This window comes from Berghia stephanieae, chromosome 3, assembly GCF_034508935.2.
Source record: "Berghia stephanieae isolate SIO BIC M18660-M18661 chromosome 3, UCSD_Bste_1.3, whole genome shotgun sequence".
Lineage (NCBI taxonomy): Eukaryota > Metazoa > Mollusca > Gastropoda > Nudibranchia > Aeolidiidae > Berghia > Berghia stephanieae.
In genome coordinates, this window is record NC_088362.1 from 104,536,683 (window position 1) to 104,561,682 (window position 25,000).

At 35.4% G+C, this 25,000-nt stretch overlaps 1 protein-coding gene across 1 annotated transcript in view; it reads right to left on the reverse strand.

The window, feature by feature from the left end:
- LOC144969065 (protein NipSnap homolog 3A-like) overlaps nt 1-25,000 on the reverse strand; it is a 44,577-nt gene that overhangs the window by 18,088 nt on the left and 1,489 nt on the right. The window contains exons 2-5 of the mRNA XM_078908069.1: nt 11,029-11,261; nt 6,265-6,432; nt 5,153-5,278; nt 4,640-4,702 (exon numbers count right to left, since the gene is read on the reverse strand). Coding sequence (XP_078764195.1) covers nt 4,640-4,702; nt 5,153-5,278; nt 6,265-6,432; nt 11,029-11,209 — 538 coding nt within the window. The 5' untranslated portion in view covers nt 11,210-11,261. The remainder of the gene's footprint in view (nt 1-4,639; nt 4,703-5,152; nt 5,279-6,264; nt 6,433-11,028; nt 11,262-25,000) is intronic.

Below are 25,000 nucleotides of genomic sequence, written 5' to 3' on the forward strand. Positions count from 1 at the left end.
GATCTGATAAGTATAATAGCTTATTTGCTTTTGATGAAGTGTGCCGCGTTGATCATACAAATTATTGTATGTGTTCTAATTATAGTGGAACTGGATTTGTGTGTCTTCGATTCATTTGATCTTATGTCAGGAGCCGGCGGTATTGACAATTGGATTCAGTTCGGGTGACTAAGAAAACCACCCAAATGTACCCTCCAACTTAAATCTTATTAAACAAATGTGGTAAAAGTACACCATTTGATAGATTTCACTCTTCCTCGAACTTTAGAAAAAGAACATAGACCCAGGACAGGCTAATTCTATGTCAAGATATATCATTCATATAAAGACGTTTAACTCACTCAATCCTAGAGACTTTTGCTACTTTTCAAAATCGGGAAAAATGTATTAAAATGAGCATGTACGTGGATAGTTTTATTCAGCTACCATATGGCGCTGGCTTCCAGCGACAACAGACGTGTTGTGAATGTTTACCTATTTTCTACACATATTTTTATTCATTTATCATTCAATCGTCGGAATTTACGCCTAATTTTTATTCAAAATGGATGTGAAGTATATATTGTTCCTGATTTTTATATTTATTAGTATATTTCTAAGCATAAATGGTGTTTTAGCCAGTAATTTTGCTGCCAAAAGCCTATCGATAATATATACTCCAGAGACTCTCCAATCCCTCAAACCCGTGTCACCCCCACCACCCACTATTGACACATCGTTTATTAAAGTAAGAAAGAGGGGGAGAAAAGGAGGAATAAAAACAAAATTTAACAGACGGCCTTTTCGTCCATTTTTACCCTGTGTAGTGACAGGTAATGTAAGATCACTGAAAAATAAAATTGATGAACTGTTTTCACTGTGTCGTTTTAATAGTGACTATCGTCAAGCCTCCATAATAGCGTTAACAGAGACTTGGCTATCTCCTCACATACCATCATCATGTTTTAATATTGAACAATATTCACTATTTCGAGGAGATCGGAATAATATAAATAAACAAACTGGGGGTGGGGTGTGCACATATATTAACAACAAATGGTGCCACCCCAATAACTGTCAGATAAAGAAAATGTATTGTGACGATTATATTGAATTTATTACTGTTTCGTCACGACCCTATTATCTACCCCGGGAATATACTCATGTCATCATCATCAACGTCTACATTTCACCATCATCAGACAACACCACAGCGAAAAATATTTTGAGGAAAGAAATACAGGACATTCAAATTAAGTCACCCGATGCCGTATTGATGGTCACTGGCGATTTTAACCAATGTAACGATTTTACTCTCCCGGGACTTCATCAATACGTGGACTGCGAGACAAGGGACAAAAAAACATTAGATTTATTCCTGTGTAATATTAAAAATAGTTATAAATGTTTACCCCGTGCCCCATTGGGTTTATCTGACCACTGCATGCTCTTGCTACTCCCCACCTACCGCCCTGTTTTTAAACGTGTAAAACCAGTAAAGAAAAGTGTACAGATCTGGAACGGAAGTGTGTGTGAAGATTTGCGTGGTTGTTTTGAATGCACTGACTGGAATGTTTTATCGAATCATGTGATAGTGTGGATGAGCTGAATGACTGTGTGAGTGAGTATTTAAAATTCTGTGAACAGCTAGTTTCTTGTAAAAAAAGAAATAAAATATTATCCTAACAACAAGCCTTGGATAACAAAAGATCTAAAACTTTTATTGAACCAAAAGAAAACTCTCTTTACTAGTGGAAACAAAAAAGATCTGAAAACAAAACAAAAAGAGATAAAGAGGGTAATATCTAGTTGTAGAGACAAGTACAAAATAAAATTGAAAAATGCTTTTCTTCTGGGGATATACGGGACACGTGGCGGGGGCTTAAAACTGCTGTTAACTATAATCCAAAGCCCACGATTATATCAGAAGATATCGAAATTGAAACTTTAAATAAATTTTATTCACGTTTCGACACAGCAAACAAATTTGATATTGAAAATGAAAAACATAAATTAGACAGGGCTTTGGAAGATGAAATGACTATTGAGGTCAGTGAAGAGGAAACGAGATTCGTATTTTCGAAACTAAACGAGAGGAAGGCTGCTGGGCCGGATGGATTGAAAGGAAAACTATTAAAAGAATGTGCCCATCAGCTTTCCCCCATTTATACACATATTTTTAATTGGTCCCTCCAATGCGTTTCGATCCCTGAAATTTGGAAAACTTCAAAAATTATTCCTGTTCCAAAAAAAGAAAAACTTGAAACTATGAACGATCTCAGACCTGTTGCACTGACTTCAATAGTCATGAAATCTTTAGAAAAACTTGTTCTTGTTAAAATTAGGAATCAGTTTATGCCATTGAGTGATAGTCATCAATTTGCTTACAAACCAGGACGTGGCGTAGAGGATGCCATTTTGCTGTTTACAAACAACATCTACAGGCATCTAGATCACGCTAGGAGCTATTGCAGATTGCTTTTTGCAGATTTTTCTTCAGCGTTCAATACAATGCAACCTCAGTTGGTTGTTCAAAAATTGACTAGTCTGAATTTAAACAAGTATATAATTGCTTGGGTGCTCGAATTTCTTACGGAGAGAGCACAATATGTTCAATTAGGACAAAACAAATCTTCCTGTATAACTACAAATACTGGTGCTCCTCAAGGTTGTGTATTGTCCCCTGTATTATTCACAATATACACGAATGACTGTAGAAGTCAAAACCTGAGTGTAACTTTAATAAAGTTTGCAGATGACACCGCTCTTCAAGGCCTCATAACAAATGGCAACGAAGTGGCTTATAGGCAAGAAATTGATAGATTTGTGTCTTGGTGTAATGCCCACCACCTAGAGCTTAACATAAGCAAGACAAAGGAGCTAGGGATTGACTTTAGGAGAGTGAAGGAACCGATAGAACCGTTAAAATTAAAGGACCAATTCGTCCAGCGAGTTCCTCACTACAAATACCTTGGTGTAACGATTGATGACAGGCTCAAGTGGGATGAACACTTGAAAATAATTAGGCATAAGATGTGCAGACGTACATATTTTTTATCAAAACTCTCTCAGTTTAGAATAGATAAAACCCTCTGCACATTATTTTATAGAGCAGTAATCGAAAGTGTTTTGTCATTTTGTATAACAGCTTGGGGAGGCAATTGCTTAGCAGTGGAAAGGAACAAAATAAATTCAAATATTAAAAAATCCATTAAACGCTATATAAATGATGTTGACGATGTAGATCTTTTATACGAGAAATTTTGTATAAATAAAATAACTAAAATATTAAATGACCAGTATCATCCACTAAGACCATCAATTATTATGTCAGAAAGAAGTGGTCGCCCTTTCTCTATTTCAACGAAAACAGAGAGACACCGAAAATCTTTTCTGCCGTCCAGTATTAGGATTTATAACAACAAGCAATAATCATTTTATATAATTATTTCTCATTTTTACTTTTTTAAAATATAAATATTAATTTATTAATTTATTTGTTTTGCAATCTTTTCAATTTTCAATTTATAGTGACAGTTTTAACAATTTTACAGTGTTGAAGTTATTAATATTATAAAGGGCAGCTCTGGTTATAGAGCTGCTCCTTTTTTATATATATACATCCTATTTCCATTGTATTTTTATCTTATTGTGTAAATTATAACACGTCTGTACAAAAAATTTCCTTTTTGGGATGCAATAAAGTATTATTATTATTATTATTATTATTATTATTATTATTTTATTATTATTATTATTATTTATTATATTATTTATTATTATTATTATTATTATTATTATTAACATGTACAAACTAAAAATATAGCTTGGATGCACCGCCTATTATTTGTCTTAGGAAACATGTAATAAAAAGGCATGGGGTAAGAGATAGATATCACTGTATAGACGCCATCGAACGTAAACGGAAATAAGTAAGTAGAAGTGGAAGGATTGATCGTAACATAATGCATCCCAGTTTGATGTAAGACAATTTAAAATGTGACACATCGCGTCAATCTGGTATTATGTCGATATTAATTAGATGTATAAAAAATGAGTTTATAGCTAGAACAGCATAGGAGGGTGGGTGGGTGGGGCGGGGGGGGGGGGGGGGTGACATCGCAGTCACATCACTTCGCCAACTGATTGGGGAACGACTTGGGTAAAGTCAGCAAAAGATTGTCTTTGATTAGCATAATCGTTCACCGGCATCTGGATATCATTAAGGCCCAAAGATCGGGGTACGAGTGTAATATTGTAGTTTTTAAAAATCAACGTGAGGCCCAGTAGGATAAAGAACGTGCACGTTTATCAGTCCTCAATGTATGTCGCTGGTTTATTGTCACAAGGATTGAAATCATAAAATGTAAAGTTTTGTTTGTTTGTTCGTTGGGGGGGGGGGGTGTTTTAATTTGTTTTGTTTCAGTCTTTTGGGAGGGATTCATTTATTTTTGTTTTGCTTCTTGCTGGGCCCTTTTTCGGGTTTTCTATTTTAAAAATTTAGTTTTGATGTTCGAGAAATAATAGTACTCCCTTTAATGATGACATTTTATTTTAACTAAAATTTGGAAGGTTAAACTCAATCTTAAGCATCACGTCTAGCTCAATATGATACTGTTTTAAGACGATTGGTCACAAATATTGAAATGTGGGTTCTAACCTTTCCGTTTCCAGACAGCCTCGGCGGCCTCCTCGATATCAGTATACCTCCACAGTCTGTACTCTGTAGAGAATTGATATCGTGTGAAATTATTGAGACAAATATTGCATTTCAAAACATAAATAAAGCCGTTCCTGTCTGTAGCGATATTTCAACTTTATTGTGTTGGTTCATATAATTGATTCCGTCTACACAAAACAAATGGTAAAAAGAAGAGGAAGAAGACCAAGAAGGAGGAGGAGGGGAGGAGGAGGAGGGGTGAAGGAGGAGGAGGAGGGATGGAGGAGGAGGAGGAGGGGCGGACAACAACAACAACATCAATAAGAGTAATATCAAGGACAAGGACTAGGACAAGAAGAATTTGTCGAATGTATCTTTTAACTGCCTCTTTTGACCCTGTATCATACGCACAACAATGTTTTATTGTTATTCTAGCTAGAGAAAATAAAAGACTTGATTTTACAGTTTTCTGGGTACAATAAGTGGTCACAATACTATAGAATCATAATTTACCTGTTTTGGAAGCGCCAAAAACCTCACAAAACCTCCCAACCAGAATCTCAGTTCCATCCTTGTTGACCTTCAGCTTCGGCAATTTGTCGTAGCCCTTTACTTCAGCTTTATCAAGCACGTAGACGGCTGTGGAAAGAGAAAGAAAAAATCTCACGAAAAACAAAGATTTTGCAAGTTAAATGCCGTACACTAGAAAGACTCGTATTATAAAGTTTGGCCAGAAAAATTGTCCTTCAAAGATCGAACGATTTAAATGACGCTCATCTTGACAAAAAAAAACTCATTTAAACCGATCGATATTTGTAGGACAGATTTCCTGGTTAACATATTAAGTTGGGGAGAAAATCACTGATGCAATATATTAATCATCCGAGAACGCCTGTATGACAGGACGTCACAAACACAATGAGATAAATACAAGAAACAATCACGCCCTCCCCCCTTCCACCTAAAAAAAAAAAAAGAAATATTTCCTCCACACGGGATGTTTATTGTTTTTGTCTTGTTTTGTTTTTAAGGGTTTTACGGCGCTTGTAACACATTTAGGTTATATCAGCGCCAATAAAAAGTAAGAAATTGGGATAGTACAAAGTTCTAGAATTACAATTAAATCACCCAAGAGAAAGTAATACAAAGGGGAACTGTGAACAAATAGGGATCAGATGTAGATTCCAAGAGTACATCACCAATGTACTTAGTTTGAGATCACCTATAAGTCTCATCCGGACACAAGCACAAAATCCAACACTCAAATGCTTACATTATACATTCAAAAGAACAAATATAATAATACATAACAGAGAGATGATTTACAAAAAAAATATATCATCTCCCAAAACAATAACTATGCATTTGACTGTTTCTCTCCCAGCTAGGACTCCGGCCAGGGCCAGAACAAAACCAAGTAATCTGATTCCACCAAGACAAAGGCAGAAAGCATGTTGGAAAACAGATATAAGGGGATAGAAGACACAGTATGTACCTCCCTGGCCACAATGGGAGGTCAGTAACCCCACCCAGCACACGGGATATAACTTCAGACCAAAACTATTTGCACTCATGATAATCTAAAATATAATTGTCTAATAATCGGTACAAGGCAGAACACAAACCTGACGGGTCGTCTTCGAAGGTCAAGTTGAGGTTAAATCCGGGGCTCCGGGTCAGCAAGGTCACGTTCCATGATTGGATGCAAGGCAGGATTGGCATCAATAGCTTGCTGGTCCACTCCGGGTCTTTGTTTAATGCCGAGTATACGTCACGTCGGTGACTCATGTTCTCTAATCATGAAAATAATAGGTACAGTAATTATGGTCATGATACCGACGATGATGACGACGACGACGACGATGATGATGATGATGATGATGATTTAAAACATTTTAACATCATGGAGAAGGTAGTTCTTACACAATTAACATCTCATCTTAAGAACAACAGTTTGGAACAACCCTTTCAGTCAGCCTACAAACATCAACACAGTACTGAAACGGCGCTTCTTAAAATCTTTAATGACTTGTTATGTAATGCTGATGCTAACAATATCAATGTATTATGCCTTTTAGATCTTTCAGCTGCCTTTGACACCATTGACCATGACATTTTGTTAAGAAGACTAGAAAATACGTTCGGCATAAAAGGAATTGCCCTTAAATGGTTTACATCATATTTACAGGATCGATGGCAGACTGTAGTGGTGAATGGTGTTCAGTCAGAACAAGTTTTACTAAATTTTGGAGTGCCACAAGGCTCTGTTCTTGGCCCTGTCCTTTTTACTGTATATATGCAGCCCCTTTCTAGTGTGATATCCAGATTCAATCTGAGTTATCATTTTTATGCAGATGATACGCAAATATATGATTCAGCACCCCTTAGTAATTTACAGTTCTTAATACAACGAATTACAAGCTGTTTTAATGAGATTAAATCTTGGATGTACCACAATAAGTTAAAATTAAATGATAGTAAAACTGAGATTTTAATGTGTGGAAGACCGAGTATCCTTAAACAGGCAAATAAATCACTAATTACTCTCGGAAATAGCACAATAGAATTTTCAAATAAAGCAAAAAACCTTGGCGTCATCATTGATAAAGATCTTTCCATGACAAGCCACGTGAATAACACCATACAATCTATGTACATAGAAATGAAAAAAATAAGCAAAATTCGTAATTTAATACCGAAGCATATAACAGAACTTTTAATTAATTCCTTGGTTTTATCTAAATTGGACTATTGTAACTCCCTTTGGGCGAATTTAACTAAAGACAAAATTAGCAAACTTCAGGTTGCTCAAAATAACGCAGCCAGGCTCATTGTACGCAATAACAAAAAATACCCGTCAGCAACTCTTCTTCTCCGTGAGTTACATTGGCTTCCTGTTGAAAAAAGAGTTGCCTATAAGATTTGTACTGTTGTCTACAAATCCCTAAGCACGAACAGTCCCTCCTATATGAAAGACCTTCTAAACATATATGTCCCCAATAGAAACTTGAGGTCAGGCAATGACCAATCAATCCTTGTCAAACCTAAGCCATTGCGTAAAATAGGTGAACAGTCTTTTCAATTTTCGGCCCCCCATTTTTGGAACTCTCTCCCGTCACACGTGAGATGCTCGGATTCGTTGACAACGTTCAAATCTCGCTTAAAGTTTTATCTTTTTACGTCATAATGTTGCAATATTATTTTCATATTTTGTTGTTGTTAAATTGAATTCGTATCACGTTTCCTTCACACTTGTCTCACTGTAATATGTTTTGTTTTATATCACTGTAAAGCGCTTAGAGCCTGTGACAACGGGGTAAAGCGCTATATAAATGCCATTTATTATTATTATTATTATCTTGACGTGCTAAATAAATTGCAAAGTGCGTCGAGTTTTTGGGAGGACTTCCGTAGTTTCTCAGCACTTTTATTATATTATAAATACAATTCACTCCGCTTAATCGCACACCTTCTCCGGTTAATCGCTACAACTTGATTTCATCTTGATTGGAGAAAACTATCTTTAAAAATACACACAAAAGTAATGAAGTTCCAATGAGCAACAATATACGCATCAGCGTTGAACTGATATCTAAGGAGCTTCTGGATTCCGTTCAGCCACAGAAGAAAAGACAACGCCAGATGAGGATGAGTCTGTGGCGTAGTTGCACACATATGTAATGGCTTGTGATCGCATAGTGGTGTTTTTGATAGATGGTTATATTATCCTGTGCGTTGTTTTGTAGATGTAATGACGAAAGAGTTCAAGGGCCGATGATGATAACTGAATGTACAACATCAAGACATTCAAATAAAAGTCCAGTTTCCAAGTTTCATTTCTTAAGTTTTATTTGTTGTGATAAATTCCAAATCCAAATCAAATAGCATGGTCATAATTCAATCCGTTTCATAAATTTCAACTCCATAAAATCAATCCAAATGTTAAGTCATTTTGCCTAAGTAACCATTTTCAATTCTACGTGGAATATTTCTAAGTCCGTAAAATATAGATTCTTAGTTGGATGTTAGAACTTAGGTAAGTGCAGCTCGTTGTAAAGTAGAATACAGAATGATAAATCTAGTATCTAGCAACACTATCTTTTTCCCCTATTGTAAATTATTTCAAACCACACCTCTTACTAGTTTCGACAGTACCCTGTCAGTCTACAATACAACCCCTAAGAGTAAGACCAAATCATATTCAAACCTGAAACGTCAATTCCTACATATTAATGTTAAACCCCGCCTTTTGTGATATAATATTACTTTTGGTAAACGTTAGTTTTACGTTCAATACACCCAAATAATCTGTACGCCCAAATAATAAATACCAACTATAATTTGATACATTTATCCACAAATACCAAGTAACACCTATCAAAGAAAGTAATTTTCTAGTACTCAATATAATGACTAATCCTTTAACTTTGGAACGTAAAATTATCCTAGACTACTCAATCTAATGACCAAGTTTGATATACAAGCACTGTGAACTCATGAAACCCACTTGCTATAGATAGAATGCGCTTGGCCAAGGAGTTCACAACATTGCCATCCGGAAGTATAACGGACCAACACACAAACTCTTTGTAACCATGAACTTTTATAGTCTGGTTAATACAGTTTAGTGAGAACAACTCACAAACACGGATGGCAAAAACAATAACAAAGGCCTGAGTGACGTCATCTGCATACTATCTATAAGCTAACTCTCTTATAAGTCATCAGAGTGTGACACACGAACCCTGACAAACATTGAAAAACTTGACATTCTGGACAAACTACGCCGCATTATCCAAGAAGAATACTTGACAGATGATCCACCAACATTGGCGAGATTGGAGACAAGGGTTTATAAACAGCTTGCACAAAATAGAAAGTAATCAACGCTTCACGATTACTATTCTTACAAACAATAATCTCACATTTTGTTGTCGATAAAATATGAAAAAGAAAAGAAACAAAAAAAATAATTTCTACTGAGACCGTATCTTGAACATGACGGTCCCAAGCCGGTATAAAATTCAGAGAGGAAGGTCCTACATAAATGGCACATCAAAGCTGGTGCTTAGATACATTTTTGGCTTCTCCGATTAATCGCTTAATCGCACACTCCGCATAATCGACACACTAACACGAACTCACGAGGGTGTGCGCTTAAGCGGAGTCGACTGTATTACTTAAAACTTAATCTGTTCACCATCATGGACTTTCAATTTGTTGCAATGTCCAATAAACATTACGATTTAAAATTCAAGATAAGTTTCATTTTTATAAGTGGTTTGATTTTCCTAATTTCAAATTTCAAAAATAACTTGCTGAGTCGGTTGACGTTTACGACTTATTACTTACTGTGTTTCCTACCAGTTTAGATATTGCAAGTGATGGTAAACATTATGTTTCACCAGGATATAATATCTTTGGTTAGGATTGAGTGGGGGGGGGGGGGTTCAGAGGGTCTTCCAACCCCCCCTACCCCCCCCCCCCCCCCCCCCCCCCCCCGTTCATTTTTTTTAAATCCCCTGTTTAGGCGTGCTGTGAAATTACGGAAGTCCTTCCGAGTTTTAATATGGAGATTATTATCATAATATTATCATATCATATCGTATTATATATCATCATATCATATCATATCATATCATATCATAACATATTATATATCATATCATATATATCATATCATATAGTACAGATAGTAGAGTGGTGAAATGTATAACCGAAGGCTTCTGATTCGAGGCTTATGGTCTATTAGCTCTAAAAGATAAAGAGGGGATAAATTGTTAAGACATTTGAAGACCAGTAAAACAAATTTTCTAATCTATTCTATAGCGGACAAAGCCATTGCAAGTTTTCCAAAAGTCGTGTGATATGGTCGAATTTTCTGTATTTTTTAGTAGTAGTAATTTATTACACATTGCATACTTTGAGATAAAACAATATTTAAAAGGGATAAAAGAGATAAAAGTATAGAAGAAAATAAAACAAAAAAAAACAAACAAAAAAAAAAACAACAATAAATGTATGTGTTTTGTTTTGTTTTGTTTAGTACTGCAGTGTACGCCTTTTTGTTTCGTGTTGCTGTTGGCTTGTGTCACCCTGTAAAGCGCATTAAGCTAATTGCGCTATAGATAGAATGCGCTTGGCCAAGGAGTTCACAACATTGCCATCCGGAAGTATAACTGACAAACACACAAACTCTGTGTAACCATGAACTTTTATAGTCTGGTTGATACAGTTTAGTGAGAACAACTCACAAACGCGGATGGCAAAAACAATAACAAAGGCCTGAGTGACGTCATCTGCATACTATCTATACACAGCAAGCAAACAAATGATGGAGGTGACTGTATTGATGAGGAAAATTATTTAAGGATTAATTGTGAACATACCGTATTCCCATAAGTGAATGAATTCTTTTCCCCCGTCTCCAAGACTCGAGGTCCAAAATCCAAATAACTTGGAATGTTTGGTTCGAACCTCGTGTTTCTCAGTCACCAGCTTTGTCGCAGTTACCATATCCTTGGGATTTAATTGGTAGCAACGGAGCTCGTACAATGGTGTTGTCATCATTTTGGTTCTTTATGTTTTATTATTATGTGTGCTGAAAAGAATGCTTGGCAGTCTGGAAATAAAAAATATAAAAGGATGAATTTGCCGTACACTAAAAGATCTGAAAAAGCGTGTATGTTAGATAGTATGCGCTTGGCTAAGAAGCTCACAACATTGCCATCTGGAAGTATAACGGACCAACACACAAAACTGTGTAACCTTAAACGTTTATAATCTGTTTAATACAGTTTAGTGAGAATTACTCACGAACTGAGGCAAAATAACAATAACAAAGGTCTGAGTGATGTCATCTTGGTTCTATCTATTTCTTGTTCCGGTGTGTTTGTTATTAATTGGGCGGTGATTAGTATTGTTATGTGACATGCTGTAGTGTGTTCTCATTGTGTGATGTCTGCGCGCGCGCGTGTGTGTGTGTGTGTGTGTGTGTGTGTGTGTGTGTGTGGTATATAGATAAAACAAAGATGACGTCACTCGGGCCTTTGTTATTATTAAAATTTTGGTCCATGTTTGTGAGAAATTCTCACTAAACTGTATTAACTAGACTATAAACGTTCAAGGTTACCCATAGTTTTGTGTGTTGATCCGTCATACTTCCGGATGACAATGTTGTGAACTTCTTAATCAAGTGCATACTATCTATAGATAGTATGCAGATGACGTCACTCAGGCCTTTGTTATTGTTTTTGCCATCCGCGTTTGTGAGTTGTTCTCACTAAACTGTATTAACCAGTTATCTATAGATAACTATCTATAGATAGTATGCGCTTGGCTAAGAAGCTCATAACATTGTTATCCGGAAGTATAACGGACCAACACACAAAACTGTATGTATCCATGAACGTTTATAGTCAGGTCAATCCAGTTCAGTGAACATTACTCATAAACGCGGATGGCAAAAACCAATAACAAAGACCTGAGTGACGTCATCTTCGAACTATCTATAGACAGAATGCGCTTGGCCAAGGAGTTCACAACATTGCCATCCGGAAGTATAACGGACCAACACACAAACTCTGTGTAAACATGAACTTTTATAGTCTGGTTAATACAGTTTAGTGAGAACAACTCACAAACGCGGATGGCAAAAACAATAACAAAGGCTTGAGTGACGTCATCTGCATACTATCTATATGTATAATATGCATGTGTGTATGTGATTTTGTGTTGCGGAATATAATTGCATGGAAAAAGGAGGGAGAGGGGTAGTGGTAGATAAAAATAGTACTATAATCCGTTCCACAACCTGTTTGTTTTGTTTGTTTTTAAGGGTTTTACGGCGCTTGCAACACATTTAGTTTATATCAGCGCCAGTAAAAAGGAAGAAAATGGTATAGTAAAAAGTTCTAGAATTACAATTAAAGCACCCAAGAAAAAGTAAGACAAAGGGGAATTGAGAACAAATAGGGATCAGATGTAGATTCCAAGAGCATACCACCAATGTACTTAGTTTGAAATCACCTACAAGTCTCATCCAGACACAAGCACAAAATCCAACAAAGAGGAACACACTCAAATGCGTACATTATACATTCAAAATAAAAATAATACATAACAGAGAGATGATTTACAAGGAAAAAATATCATCTCCCAAAACAATAACTATGCAACCTGTGAGCACGCGTTGAAGTGGATATCTTCACAACCATCCGATGGATTTTAATGATAATTGGCTCGAACACTCGAATTGTTAGTAACATGAAGCCGATTTTTTTTTTCATCGGTTGAATTTTTTCATCATACTTGAGAATTTTTCTTCTTTACGGTATAGATAGTATGCGCTTGGCTAAGACGCTCATAACATTGCCATCCGGAAGTATAACGGACCAACCCAAAAAACTATGTGTATCCATGAACGTTTGTGGTCGGGTTAATACAGTTTAGTGAGCATTACTCATAAACGCGGATGGCAAAAAAACAATAACAAAGACCTGAGTGACGTCAACTAAGAACTATCAATATAAAAAAAACGAAGGGTCTGAGATGAGTTTTGATGTTTTACAATCCGATGTTATAGATAGAACGAAGATGACGTCACTCATGTCTTTGCTATTGTTTTTTGCCATTCGCGTTTATGAGTACTTCTCACTAAACTGTATGTGTGTGTGTGTGTGTGGTATATAGATAGAACAAAGATGACGTCACTCGGGCCTTTGTTATTATTAAAATTTTGGTCCATGTTTGTCATGGTCTCAAGTGAGTAACGAGCTACTCGACTATGCATAAAGATATATGTAGAATGAGGCCCCAGAATTTACTAGTTACTATAAATGAAAAACAATTAACGATTTGTTTACAATGAAATAAAAATAATGATGAAATTTAATTAAAAGAGATAAACAGTGATCGTGGCAGTTACAAATAGAGATATGAATATTTTACGTAACTTATGATAATATGTCAGGTTCATAAGTTTACGTTTCCAGGCAGTTGATGGGCTTGGATGATCTATTCCTCTGATAACAGGATCGGACTCGTAAAATTCCACTTCCAGGCAATTGGTAAGAAGTTATTGTGTAGTCCTTTGACAGCGGGCTTGGGTTTGATCCTTGAAGATTATACAATCAAAGTTAAAAGCTCCGGCGTCTTAATGGTGTAGATATAATATCTACAAAGTCCCAAAAGATAAAAATCTTCCAGTATATATATAGGAATAGAGCGACTGGCCGTCCGGCATAGATTGTGGAGAGAAAGTGAGTGTAGAATATTAGACCTATCAGCTTTTATAATAAGTGGCTACGTGACAGAATGTAGAACGAAAAGTATTCACTAATTAGAAATTAATTCGAGGGAAGGCTATAAAAGGAAAGACGATCTAATATTAGAAGGTAAAGTTTATCTAAGCCTACCGAAATATAACTGGAGTGAGATGAATTCAGTTCTTAATAAAATAAAATTTAATAAGATAATTGTGAACAACCTTTACTGTGACACCCCCCACCCACGTTTAAAATATACTCTTTAACCATTATGGGAAAGATAGATTTTACAAACGGAAGTAAATTTACTATCATGATACTCTAGCATTAATCCATTGTTATGATTTGTGCTACAATTAAATTATTTATTAACTAGACATGGAAATGTTTATATTAACGTAGGTATATGAATGGGTGACAATAACAATGAAAGATTGTGATTACAAATCATTGTGATGAACAACATGATGGCAATGTGATTACAAATCATTGTGATAAACAATAGTGATGGCAATGAAGCATGGTTTAAGTCGATGATATGAAGGTAATTTACTGAATGAAATGAATGAAAATGTAAATGGAATATTGACATTTCAATTATTAATCATAAATGAGTGAAAATTCATAACAATAATAGTAAAGAGAAGATTTCCCAAATCATGAATGGGTATGGTATATATATCCAAACAATACTCAATGTTACATTAAGTTGGGTCATCATGTTTACAAATAAAATTATCGAAATTGTGCGTTCTGATTTGGCATAATTTGCGAGGTAACTAACAGTATGCATGGGAGGTTAAGTTATACCCTTCTCACGTGTTTATACTAATCGAGAAAGTAGGTCGGCGTGAATATTTTCACAGCCTGGTATGTGAGAGATACTGAAAGTGTAATTTTGCAAAAATAGACTCCACCTTAGTACTCTACTATTATTCATTTTGTTATTTCTTATGTACGTGAGTGGTTTATGGTCCGTTTCGACCACAAACTCTTTTAGCAGTAGATATCTGCTGAATGTCTTTAAAGCAAAGACGATGGCCAGTCCTTCACGCTCTATTACAGAGTATCGTGATTCTCTGTCCAATAATTTTCTGCTTGCATATAAGCAAGGCATTAGAGTTCCCTCATGCTCCTGTAATAGTACACCTGCGATGCCCTTATCAGACGCGTCAGTTCTTACAACAAATTCTTTTGATATGTCGGGTAATTTAAGAATTGGTTCTGAACAGAGTAATGCCTTTAATTGGTTAAAGCTATTCTGACACGCTTCTGTCCAAACAATTTTGTTCGGTGACCCATTCTTTGTCAGATTTGTTAGCGGTGTCGCGATGTGCGCGAAGTTGTAAATGTATTTCTTGTAAAAAATTTAGGAGCCCAAGTACTTTGCGTACTTCTTTTTTTGTCTTAGGTGGTTGCAATTGTGCGATTTTTGTTTGTTTTTCTGTCTCGGGTGTCTGTGTCCATGACCAACGGTATGATTAATCCTGCATTTGAAGCTTCGATATTAGTAAACATAGGTTGCGACACTGTGTCTCTATCAAAATACTTTTTTAGCATATTTGCATGGAATGTCTTTGTTGTGTTGTTAATTTGAATCTCGTAATTAACATTAGATTTTACTGCTAATACATTGAATGGTCCTTTCCATGTAGCTAAAAGTTTACTCGAGTCATCGGGTAAGAGTATTAGTACTTTGTCACCAATCTCAAATTTTCTTGACTTGCTTTTTCTATCGGAGTATTCCTTGTATTTCTCTGCTTTTTTAGTGACGGATTCCTGTGCTAGCTTACACGTGTCCTCTATTCTGTCTTTCAGGTTTCTTACATATTCGTAAGCAAACAGAATTTCGTGATTGTCCTCCTCATTCCCTTTACAAATGTCGGCTACTATATTGATCGGGCCGCGAGGTGATCGTCCATACATCAACTCAAATGGGGAGTAGCCTGTAGATTCTTGGGGTATTTCTCTATATGCAAATAGGATTGCTGGTAAGTATCTGTCCCAATCATCTGGTTTTTCTGCTGACACTTTTCTTATCATATTCTTTAGAGTGCCATTAAATCTTTCACAAAGACCATTTGCTTGGGGGTGGTAGGGAGTTGTGAATGAGTGTTGGATTCCCATGAGTTTCCTGGTTTCATGCATCATATGTGATGTAAATTGGGGTCCATTGTCCGACAGTATCTCATTTGGTATGCCTATTCTAGTAAAAATTGTCATCAATGCTTCAGCTATGTGATCCGATGTAGTTGATTTCAATGCTATCGCTTCTGGCCACCTGGTTGCGTAATCGACTAGTGTTAGTATGTGTGTATGGTAAAAATTGTATCCAAAGTGTTAAGAAATGGATGAATGAGAACAGACTGAAACTGAATGATGATAAGACGGAGGTGCTGTATGTGGGGAACAGGAAGTGGAAAAGTGAAACAGATTTGAAGTTGGGGGATGCCTCTATTCAAATTGTTGACAAAGTGAAAAACCTTGGCACATTCTTAGACTCTGGACTGTCGATGGAGCATCAGGTTAATAATTTGGTTAGATCTCTCTTTTTCCAACTAAAAAAGATTGCTTCCATTAGACGGTTCATATCTGAGGATGTGACCAAGCACCTGGTTGTGTCCCTCGTACTATCGAAATTGGATTATTGTAATGCTCTGTTGTTTGGCGTTTCGCAATACAATCTGAAACGTCTTCAGATTGTCCAAAACAGCGCTGCCAGACTAGTATTTATGAAGCGTAGGCGCGACTCTGCCGGACCTCTACTTCATGACCTGCATTGGCTGCCTGTTGAGAAAAGAATTAAATTCAAAGCTTGTGTTTTAGTGTATCGTTGTCTTGAAGGTACTGCCCCTTCCTACCTTTCAGAACTAATTGAAAGATATTCAAAACCCCGCCCCTTACGTTCGGCCAGTGATTCCACAAAACTAGTTGTCCCCCGAATTCGGAAAAATGCTGGAATGAGATCCTTTTCTCATTTCGGACCCTCTATTTGGAACGCCTTACCGCAGAGCATTCGTGAAAAAGAATCTTTGTCTATTTTTAAACGTTCGCTTAAAACATATTTGTTTCGATTTTAGTAGATGGTATGAGAAGCAAGATAGGTTTGGTTTGTGTTGTGTGTTGTGTTGTGTGTGTGTATGTGTGTGTGTGTGTGTGTGCTTGTGTGTGTGAATGAGTATGTTTCAGCCAAAGTAATTTGTAATTTAAGCGCTTAGAGTCTGGTGTCTCGGAGTTATAGCGCTATATAAGTTTTCAGCATTATTATTATTATTATTATTATTATGGTTTCTATCTGATTTTGTTAAAGGGCCTATAATGTCAATTGCAACTTTTTGAAAAACTTTTTCAATAACTGGGGTTGTCTCTAATGGCAATCTCGGTATTCTGCCTTTTGCGACCAGTGGCGGTTCTAGCCTATTTATAGTGGTCGGGCAAAGATGAGTCGGTCATATATATATATATATATATATATATATATATATATATATATATATATATATATATATATATATATATATATATTTTGTTTTTTTTTTTTTGTTTTTGTTTTTTTTTTTTTTTTTGTTTTTTTTTGTTTTTTTTTTGTTTTGTCTTGTTTGTTTGTTTGTTTTGTTCGCCTTAAAAAAAAATTATTTCAACCACAAATAATCACATTCACAATGCAATGACAATACCAGTAGATTTTAATTATTCCAAACGTAATCAAAAATGAATCACGAAAGAGAATACAACAAAAAATTAAAGCGAAGAGACATAATGCGACAACACCTTCACAATACAAGTCCATCTCGTTCACTCGAAAAATTAAAGAGATGCTTTAATCCCTCAACTGCGAGATTAATATTTCTGTTACATTACTGGTTTTCAGTAGTACGTAGTAACTGTAAAGTTTTTATCGAGAAGCAACAACAGCAATATGAGTCGAGTTTCATTCAGAGCTCAAATTGCATAATTTTACTGCTCTCTTGGTGGTTAGAATGATTGTGCCGGTGGTGGTAGTGGTTGGAATAGTGGTAGCGGTGGTGGTGGTGGTGGAGGAGGAGGAGGAGGAGAGGAGAGGGAGGGGAGGAGGATGTAATTATGGTAGTGGTTTTGATGGTGCTGTTGGTTAGAATGATAGGTGTGGAGACGATGACGGAAATTATATGATGATGTTGATATTGTTTTTATTTCTATTGTAGTACTTGATGTTAATGTTGTTGTTGTTGTTGTTAATGATGATGATGATTATGATGACAACGACGATGTGGTCGACAATGATGATTACAATACGATATTACAAAGTTTATTCAATCTTAGGCTTTCGCCAATAAATCATAAAATTTGATGACAACATACATGAAAGTGGAAAAAAAATGATAAATGGAACCAAACAATAAACTGATACCATTAATAACCACACAAAAAAAAAAAACAAAAAAACAACGTAATACCACCAATACGTACAATAATAATAATAATAATAATAATAATAATAATAATAATAATAATAATAATAATTATTATTATTATTATTATTATTATTATTATTATTATTATTATTATTATTATTATTATTATTATTATAAATAATAATAATAATAATAATAATAGCAAATGATAATAATAACAATAATAATACGAGTATTACCATCATCATTACTACCACCACCAACATAATTACGTTTCCAATCAGTTTTTCTCGTTTTTTAAAATTTGATACCTATAATAGACGAAAATTCCGGTGATTTTGTTAAAGGGTAGTTAAAATATCTACGATTTTATTAACCCTGAAAACTACGATTTTTATTTTCCTATTTCAAGTAGGCAGGTCTGCTATTAAGTATGAGTTCCATAGTCAAAAGAAAAATACAAACAAAAACAAAGTTTATTTAATCTTAGGCTTTCGCCAATAATTCATACAATACAATTAAGACAAAATATTGCTACTAATCTCTCCTCATGCATTCGTTAGACGATAACAATAACGACCGTGTTATCTTTACTCCTTACCCAACCAACCCCTAGCTTCCCGCCTCTTCATCACGAACTATCTTATGTATGTATTAGCTTTAGGACGGGCAAGTACGGAATCTGCCCACCCTTCCTTTAAACGTATCTATTTCCTCTTAGAATTCAACTCTCTCTCTTTTCTCAGAAGAGTATTTCTCGTATACTAATTCAATTGTTGAGAAAACCAAAATGGTGGTTGTATTTTATATATTTATTTAGTCGTGACCTTTGAATAAAAGTGTTTTGTTTTATTAGAGGAAATGCAATAGAAAATTACATTGTTTTGCAAAAATATTTAGTATCTCAATAAAAATACAGCGGTATTAAGAATTTGAAGAAAAAAAAAAGAACAAATTAATTTGTTAAAAAAAAAATAAAAAAAAAATCAAATAAGAAAACAATTTAAATAAATGAGTTTTGAGAAGCACTAAAGAAAACGAGAAAAAAATAAATTTAAATGGTTAAACAAATATATAAAAACAACACAAGTTAATACTAAATTGATATATTAGTAAATTAATAAATTAAATTCAATACTGGAATCTTCCCAATGTCATTACATCAATGGTACCAGCACAAGTAAGGCAATAAATTAGAAAAAGTACGTTTGCCAAAATCTGCATTTAGTTTATAAGGTGGGCTCATTTGAATTAGCCCGACCTAGTACTAGAGAGGCCAGACAGCAAACTCGGAGTTCAGCGTCAGGCGACGTGACGATGGGATGACGATGTGGGCGGAGTGGAGTGGTTGGGGAGAGGGGGGGGGGGTTGATAAAAAAAAGAACAGGAGCGTATCCTGGTTTATGTATTACGGGGTGCATGGTGATTCTCAATCTATCAAAAATACACACAAATTGATTTCAGTACGAAGTATCAAGTTTAAGTACTAACTTTTGAAATTATCTAATTTAAATTAGAATATTTCGGACCTGGTAATACAGCATATAACTTGAAAAAACAGGCTGGTATTTGCCCACCCTGCCCATTATTACCAGCCGTCCCTGTTTGCGACTCTTCTTTGGCATGTGTCACAAGATTTCACATATTCTCGGACGTCTTTAGTAATTCCAGGCCATGTGAAATTCTCGGATATTCTCTTCAATGTGGAAGAGCTCCCAAGATGTCCAGAAGTTATTGAATCGTGCGCTATTCCAAGGATTTTGTTTCTGTAAATACTCGGCGTGACCAGTTCTTTAGCTATTTTGTTTCTTTTCCTATGGAACCTGAACAGAATATCTTTTTCAATGATGTATTCAACTTTTGATTTCGTCCCTTTGTTTGCGATATTGAAATATGATGTTAAAGTCGGGTCCTTTTTCTGTTCTTCAATGAACGTGTTCCTGTCAAATTGTTGTGGTTCTAGAGAAATAGTCATTGGCTTCTCTGTTGTCTTAGTCATCTTTCTTGTTTCTGCTAGACAAGCTGTTTCTTGGGTTAATGACCATTCTTTTACATCTGTTGGGTTGTCTTTAAGACCTTTTATATTGCCAACAATAACATCAGCGACGGGGTTGGGAAGTATACAGCATTCCACTATTCCTGTATAGTATGGGGTTTCTATGTACACGTTAGCTGTTTCAAAGGTTTCGACTGTGCCACTGAATGTGATGCATTGTACCGTTTTTCCAGTTTTGTCTTCGTCATTGATCAAAGATGCTTTTATTCCTACTGTACTGCATCCTGTGTCTCTCAATATTTTGCAATCAGTTCCATTAGCTTTGCCTTCACAAAAAAATAGCGATCCTGATTTGTGAGTTTGTGTTAAAAGTGACATACCTTTCACGCAATACACATTTATATTTTCTCCTGACATTACTCGTGTCTGATTGTTTACACTTGTTTGGAGTGATGCATTTGCAGTTTCTTTTGGATATCCCACGATTTTGTAACATTTGTCTGCTGTGTGGCCTTTCATTCCACAATATTGACATTTAATTATAGGTTTGTTGGTTTTCTTATACTCAGTATTATTGTCAGTGCTATTTCTTGTTTTGTTTTGATAGGGTCGGCTATGGTCTCTATTGAACTGTTTGTTCCATGGTTTGTTACTATGATCATCTTGTTTCACTTGCGTGTTCCGAGTGATTGATCGGCTCGTTCTATTTGAGTACTGAACTTTAGGTGTACCTGGACTCTGAGCAGCGGCAGCGTAGTATGGTTCCTTCAATGTTCTGCTAAGGGGTGTCAATGGATGTGCGCTGTTAAAGTTTTCTGCGTAGATTTTTAATTTGTCCAAGTTTTCTGGCTTTCTCTCTTTAAAGAATGCGACTAAATCTGGGTTGCAAGCTTGATAGATTCGATTCTTCAGCGTGAGATAGTAAAGGCCTGCAAAGTCGTCTTGTTTTACGTTTGCCAACTCAAGCCATCGATTTAGAAATTGGGTAATTCGGTTCACGAATGTATTAAAGTCTTCTCCACTTTCCGGTTTTGCAGTGTGAAACCTTTCCTGGTAACCATCTTCCGTTAATCTAAATCTTTTTAGTAGAGCGTCTTTAATTTTACCATAGTCATCTGCATCTTCAGTTGTTAAGGTATAGAAAACTGTTAGCGGTTCTCCAGATAAGCAGTTAATCAAGGCTGTGGCCCATTTGCTTTCTGGCCAACGATAACCTTTAGCCTGAACTTCGAATTGGTGTAAGAAGGATTCTAGACAGTCTGAGCGTTCATCGTATGTTGGCATGCGTGGAAGTTTCACGAAAAATTCATCACTATTATTATGTTTTCTTTCATGACCGGTTTTTGTTTTTTCAATTTCCAGCATCATTTGGGTCCTTTTGGTTTCTTCTTCTGCTAAAGCTATTTGTCTTTTTAGTTCCCTTTCTTGGACTCTTTCTTCTCGTTCTTCTCTACGTATTCTTTCTTCATTTTCTTCTCTACGAATTCTTTCTTCTTTTTCTTCTTTTATTTTCTCTTCGCACCATGAAAATATTCTTTCCTGGGGTATTTCTAAGTCCTTTGCGAGACTTAAGTATCTTTTATATGCTTCCATTTTTGCAATAAATTAGTTACGATGTTTTATATATATATTATATTGACAGGATACTGTTACCGACTGTTTTATTTATTTACACTTACTGGAATGAACTGTTCTATTTTTAGAAATCTCTCTCTCTCTTATTTCAACTTATTATGTATGTTGAATTTGATGCCTTTTATCGTTATATCTTATAAAGCAATGTGTCAATACAATGCGGAGTTATTATGACTTGAGTCAATAACAATGTGTCAATCGCGTGTACTCTAAACTATGTTACTACGAAAAATGTATCACCAATGTTTGTGACTCGTCGCTAGTTTGTGTACAATTATTCGCAATGACGCTAATATACTAGAGTGTGATAACACTAATAGGATGCCAAAATAATCCCAAGTTATCTATCACTAAATATAACACGACGGCTAGTAGACTCCTTTTATTATTATTTAGTTTTTAAAGACTCACTTTTCAGAACATAATATATAAGTGGTTTTCGGTAACAGTAATATGCCAAAAATGCATTTAAAACAAATCACTATGCAAAACAAATCATGATGTCTATAGTTACTATGTGATGCCCAACTCATGTAAAAGAGAATAATGAAGGATATATCTACCAACTCAGTTCGTGGCTGGGACCTCTCTCTTGTTCAATGGTTGTTCAACAATTGTAGTTAGGCATTGAAGAGTGTTTAACAGTGATGTCTGAAATACAAAACAATAAAATATCGTAAGATTTACAATAGTTACAAAATGTGTTCACAACATTGAGTGATTGGATGACAGGTGAATGAATCGTTATGGAATTAAACATATTGAAAACAATTCATGAATGAGGCAAACAACAAAATGAAATGAGTGATATAATAACAAAGTGGACAAGGAATGAATGAATGAATGAAAAACTGAGTGAATAAATGAATGAATGAATGAATGAATGAATAAATAAATGAATGAACAATGATTGAATGAATGATTTATAAATGAATAAATGGATGAAGGAATGAATCAATAAAATGCTATTCAATTTGAATGAAAGAATGAATGGATAAATTGCTATTCCATTTAAATGAAGAAATGAAAAAGAAAAAAAATTAATCCTGTAAATAGGGAGTTCAATTAAAATATGATCAAGTGGGGCAATTAAGAGTTTTACAATTTAAACTTTAAAGTTAGATGAAATAGATATAAGTAACTAAATAAATTCAATTCTTTATATGTGTCCCCTCCAAAATGTCATGGTCTCAAGTGAGTAAAGAGCTACTCGACTATGCATAAAGATATATGTAGAATGAGGCCCCAGAATTTACTAGTTACTATAAATGAAAAACAATTAACGATTTGTTTACAATGAAATAAAAATAATGATGAAATTTAATTAAAAGAGATAAACAGTGATCGTGGCAGTTACAAATAGAGATATGAATATTTTACGTAACTTATGATAATATGTCAGGTTCATAAGTTTACGTTTCCAGGCAGTTGATGGGCTTGGATGATCTATTCCTCTGATAACAGGATCGGACTCGTAAAATTCCACTTCCAGGCAATTGGTAAGAAGTTATTGTGTAGTCCTTTGACAGCGGGCTTGGGTTTGATCCTTGAAGATTATACAATCAAAGTTAAAAGCTCCGGCGTCTTAATGGTGTAGATATAATATCTAAAAAGTCCCAAAAGATAAAAATCTTCCAGTATATATATAGGAATAGAACGACTGGCCGTCCGGCATAGATTGTGGAGAGAAAGTGAGTGTAGAATATTAGACCTATCAGCTTTTATAATAAATGGCTACGTGACAGAATGTAGAACGAAAAGTATTCACTAATTAGAAATTAATTCGAGGGAAGGCTATAAAAGGAAAGACGATCTAATATTAGAAGGTAAAGTTTATCTAAGCCTACCGAAATATAACTGGAGTGAGATGAATTCAGTTCTTAATAAAATAAAATTTAATAAGATAATTGTGAACAACCTTTACTGTGACAATGTTTGTGAGAAATTCTCACTAAACTGTATTAACTAGACTATAAACGTTCAATGTTACACATAGTTTTGTGTGTTGGTCCGTTATACTTCCGGATGGCAATGTTATGAGCTTCTTAGACAAGCGCATACTATCTATAGATAGAATGCGCTTGGCCAAGGAGTTCACAACATTGCCATCCGGAAGTATAACGGACCAACACACAAACTCTGTGTAACCATGAAGTTTTATAGTCTGGTTAATACAGTTTAGTGAGAACAACTCACAAACGCGGATGGCAAAACAATAACAAAGGCCTGAGTGACGTCATCTGCATACTATCTATACACAGTGAATTATGTTGTGATAACGATAGCTAAACTCGCCCACAGGCTTGGCCAGCCAAGGGTTTCCATTTCACGAGATTCATGTGCACTACTCACTAAACTATTATTGCCATCTTGAGTTCAAAATTACACAAAGAGGCGAAGCGCGGAATTCTTTTTCATGGCATGCGGCAAATAGCAGTTTGGCTTACAACCAGGAACTCAGAGGGGAGAGGTCAAATTAATAAATGTTTATGTCATCTTAATTATGAATCTCTTTTATTTGAAAATTGTGGTTCCTTTGAGAAGTTAAACTGTGCAAAAGTTACATGGAATTTGGTGTTAAAGAAGTTTACATTCAGTGATATTTCACATTAATACATTCAAAGCGCCCCCCACCCCCACCCCCTTTCCAGCGAGCATAATTGGATTCAGTAGTCTGATGTCACGCCGCCCGGCAACGACGGCCATCTTGGTTCTAAACAAAGAAAATCATTACTTTTAATTCTTCAAGCTGGCTAGAACCTTTCATATGTCTTGTGATCAGAATGTATAAAAGTCAAAACAAGATCAATTTAATTGTTTTCTCCTCTGGATACACTTTTATGCTCGTCGGAGAAATATTTCATAAGGGCGTCCGCCATTGTTCCGATAGTTTAGAGCCAGTTACTAAGTTACAATGCGTCATTAGGAAGGAAGTGACGCTACGACTATTGAATCCTATTCAAGAATGGCGAACACGTAGCGTAATACCCTTGAAATCACCACTGATGTAAGCTGTGTTAGTAATTTAATTAACGTGACACATGAAAGTAGTGGGATGGGGAAAGCTGTG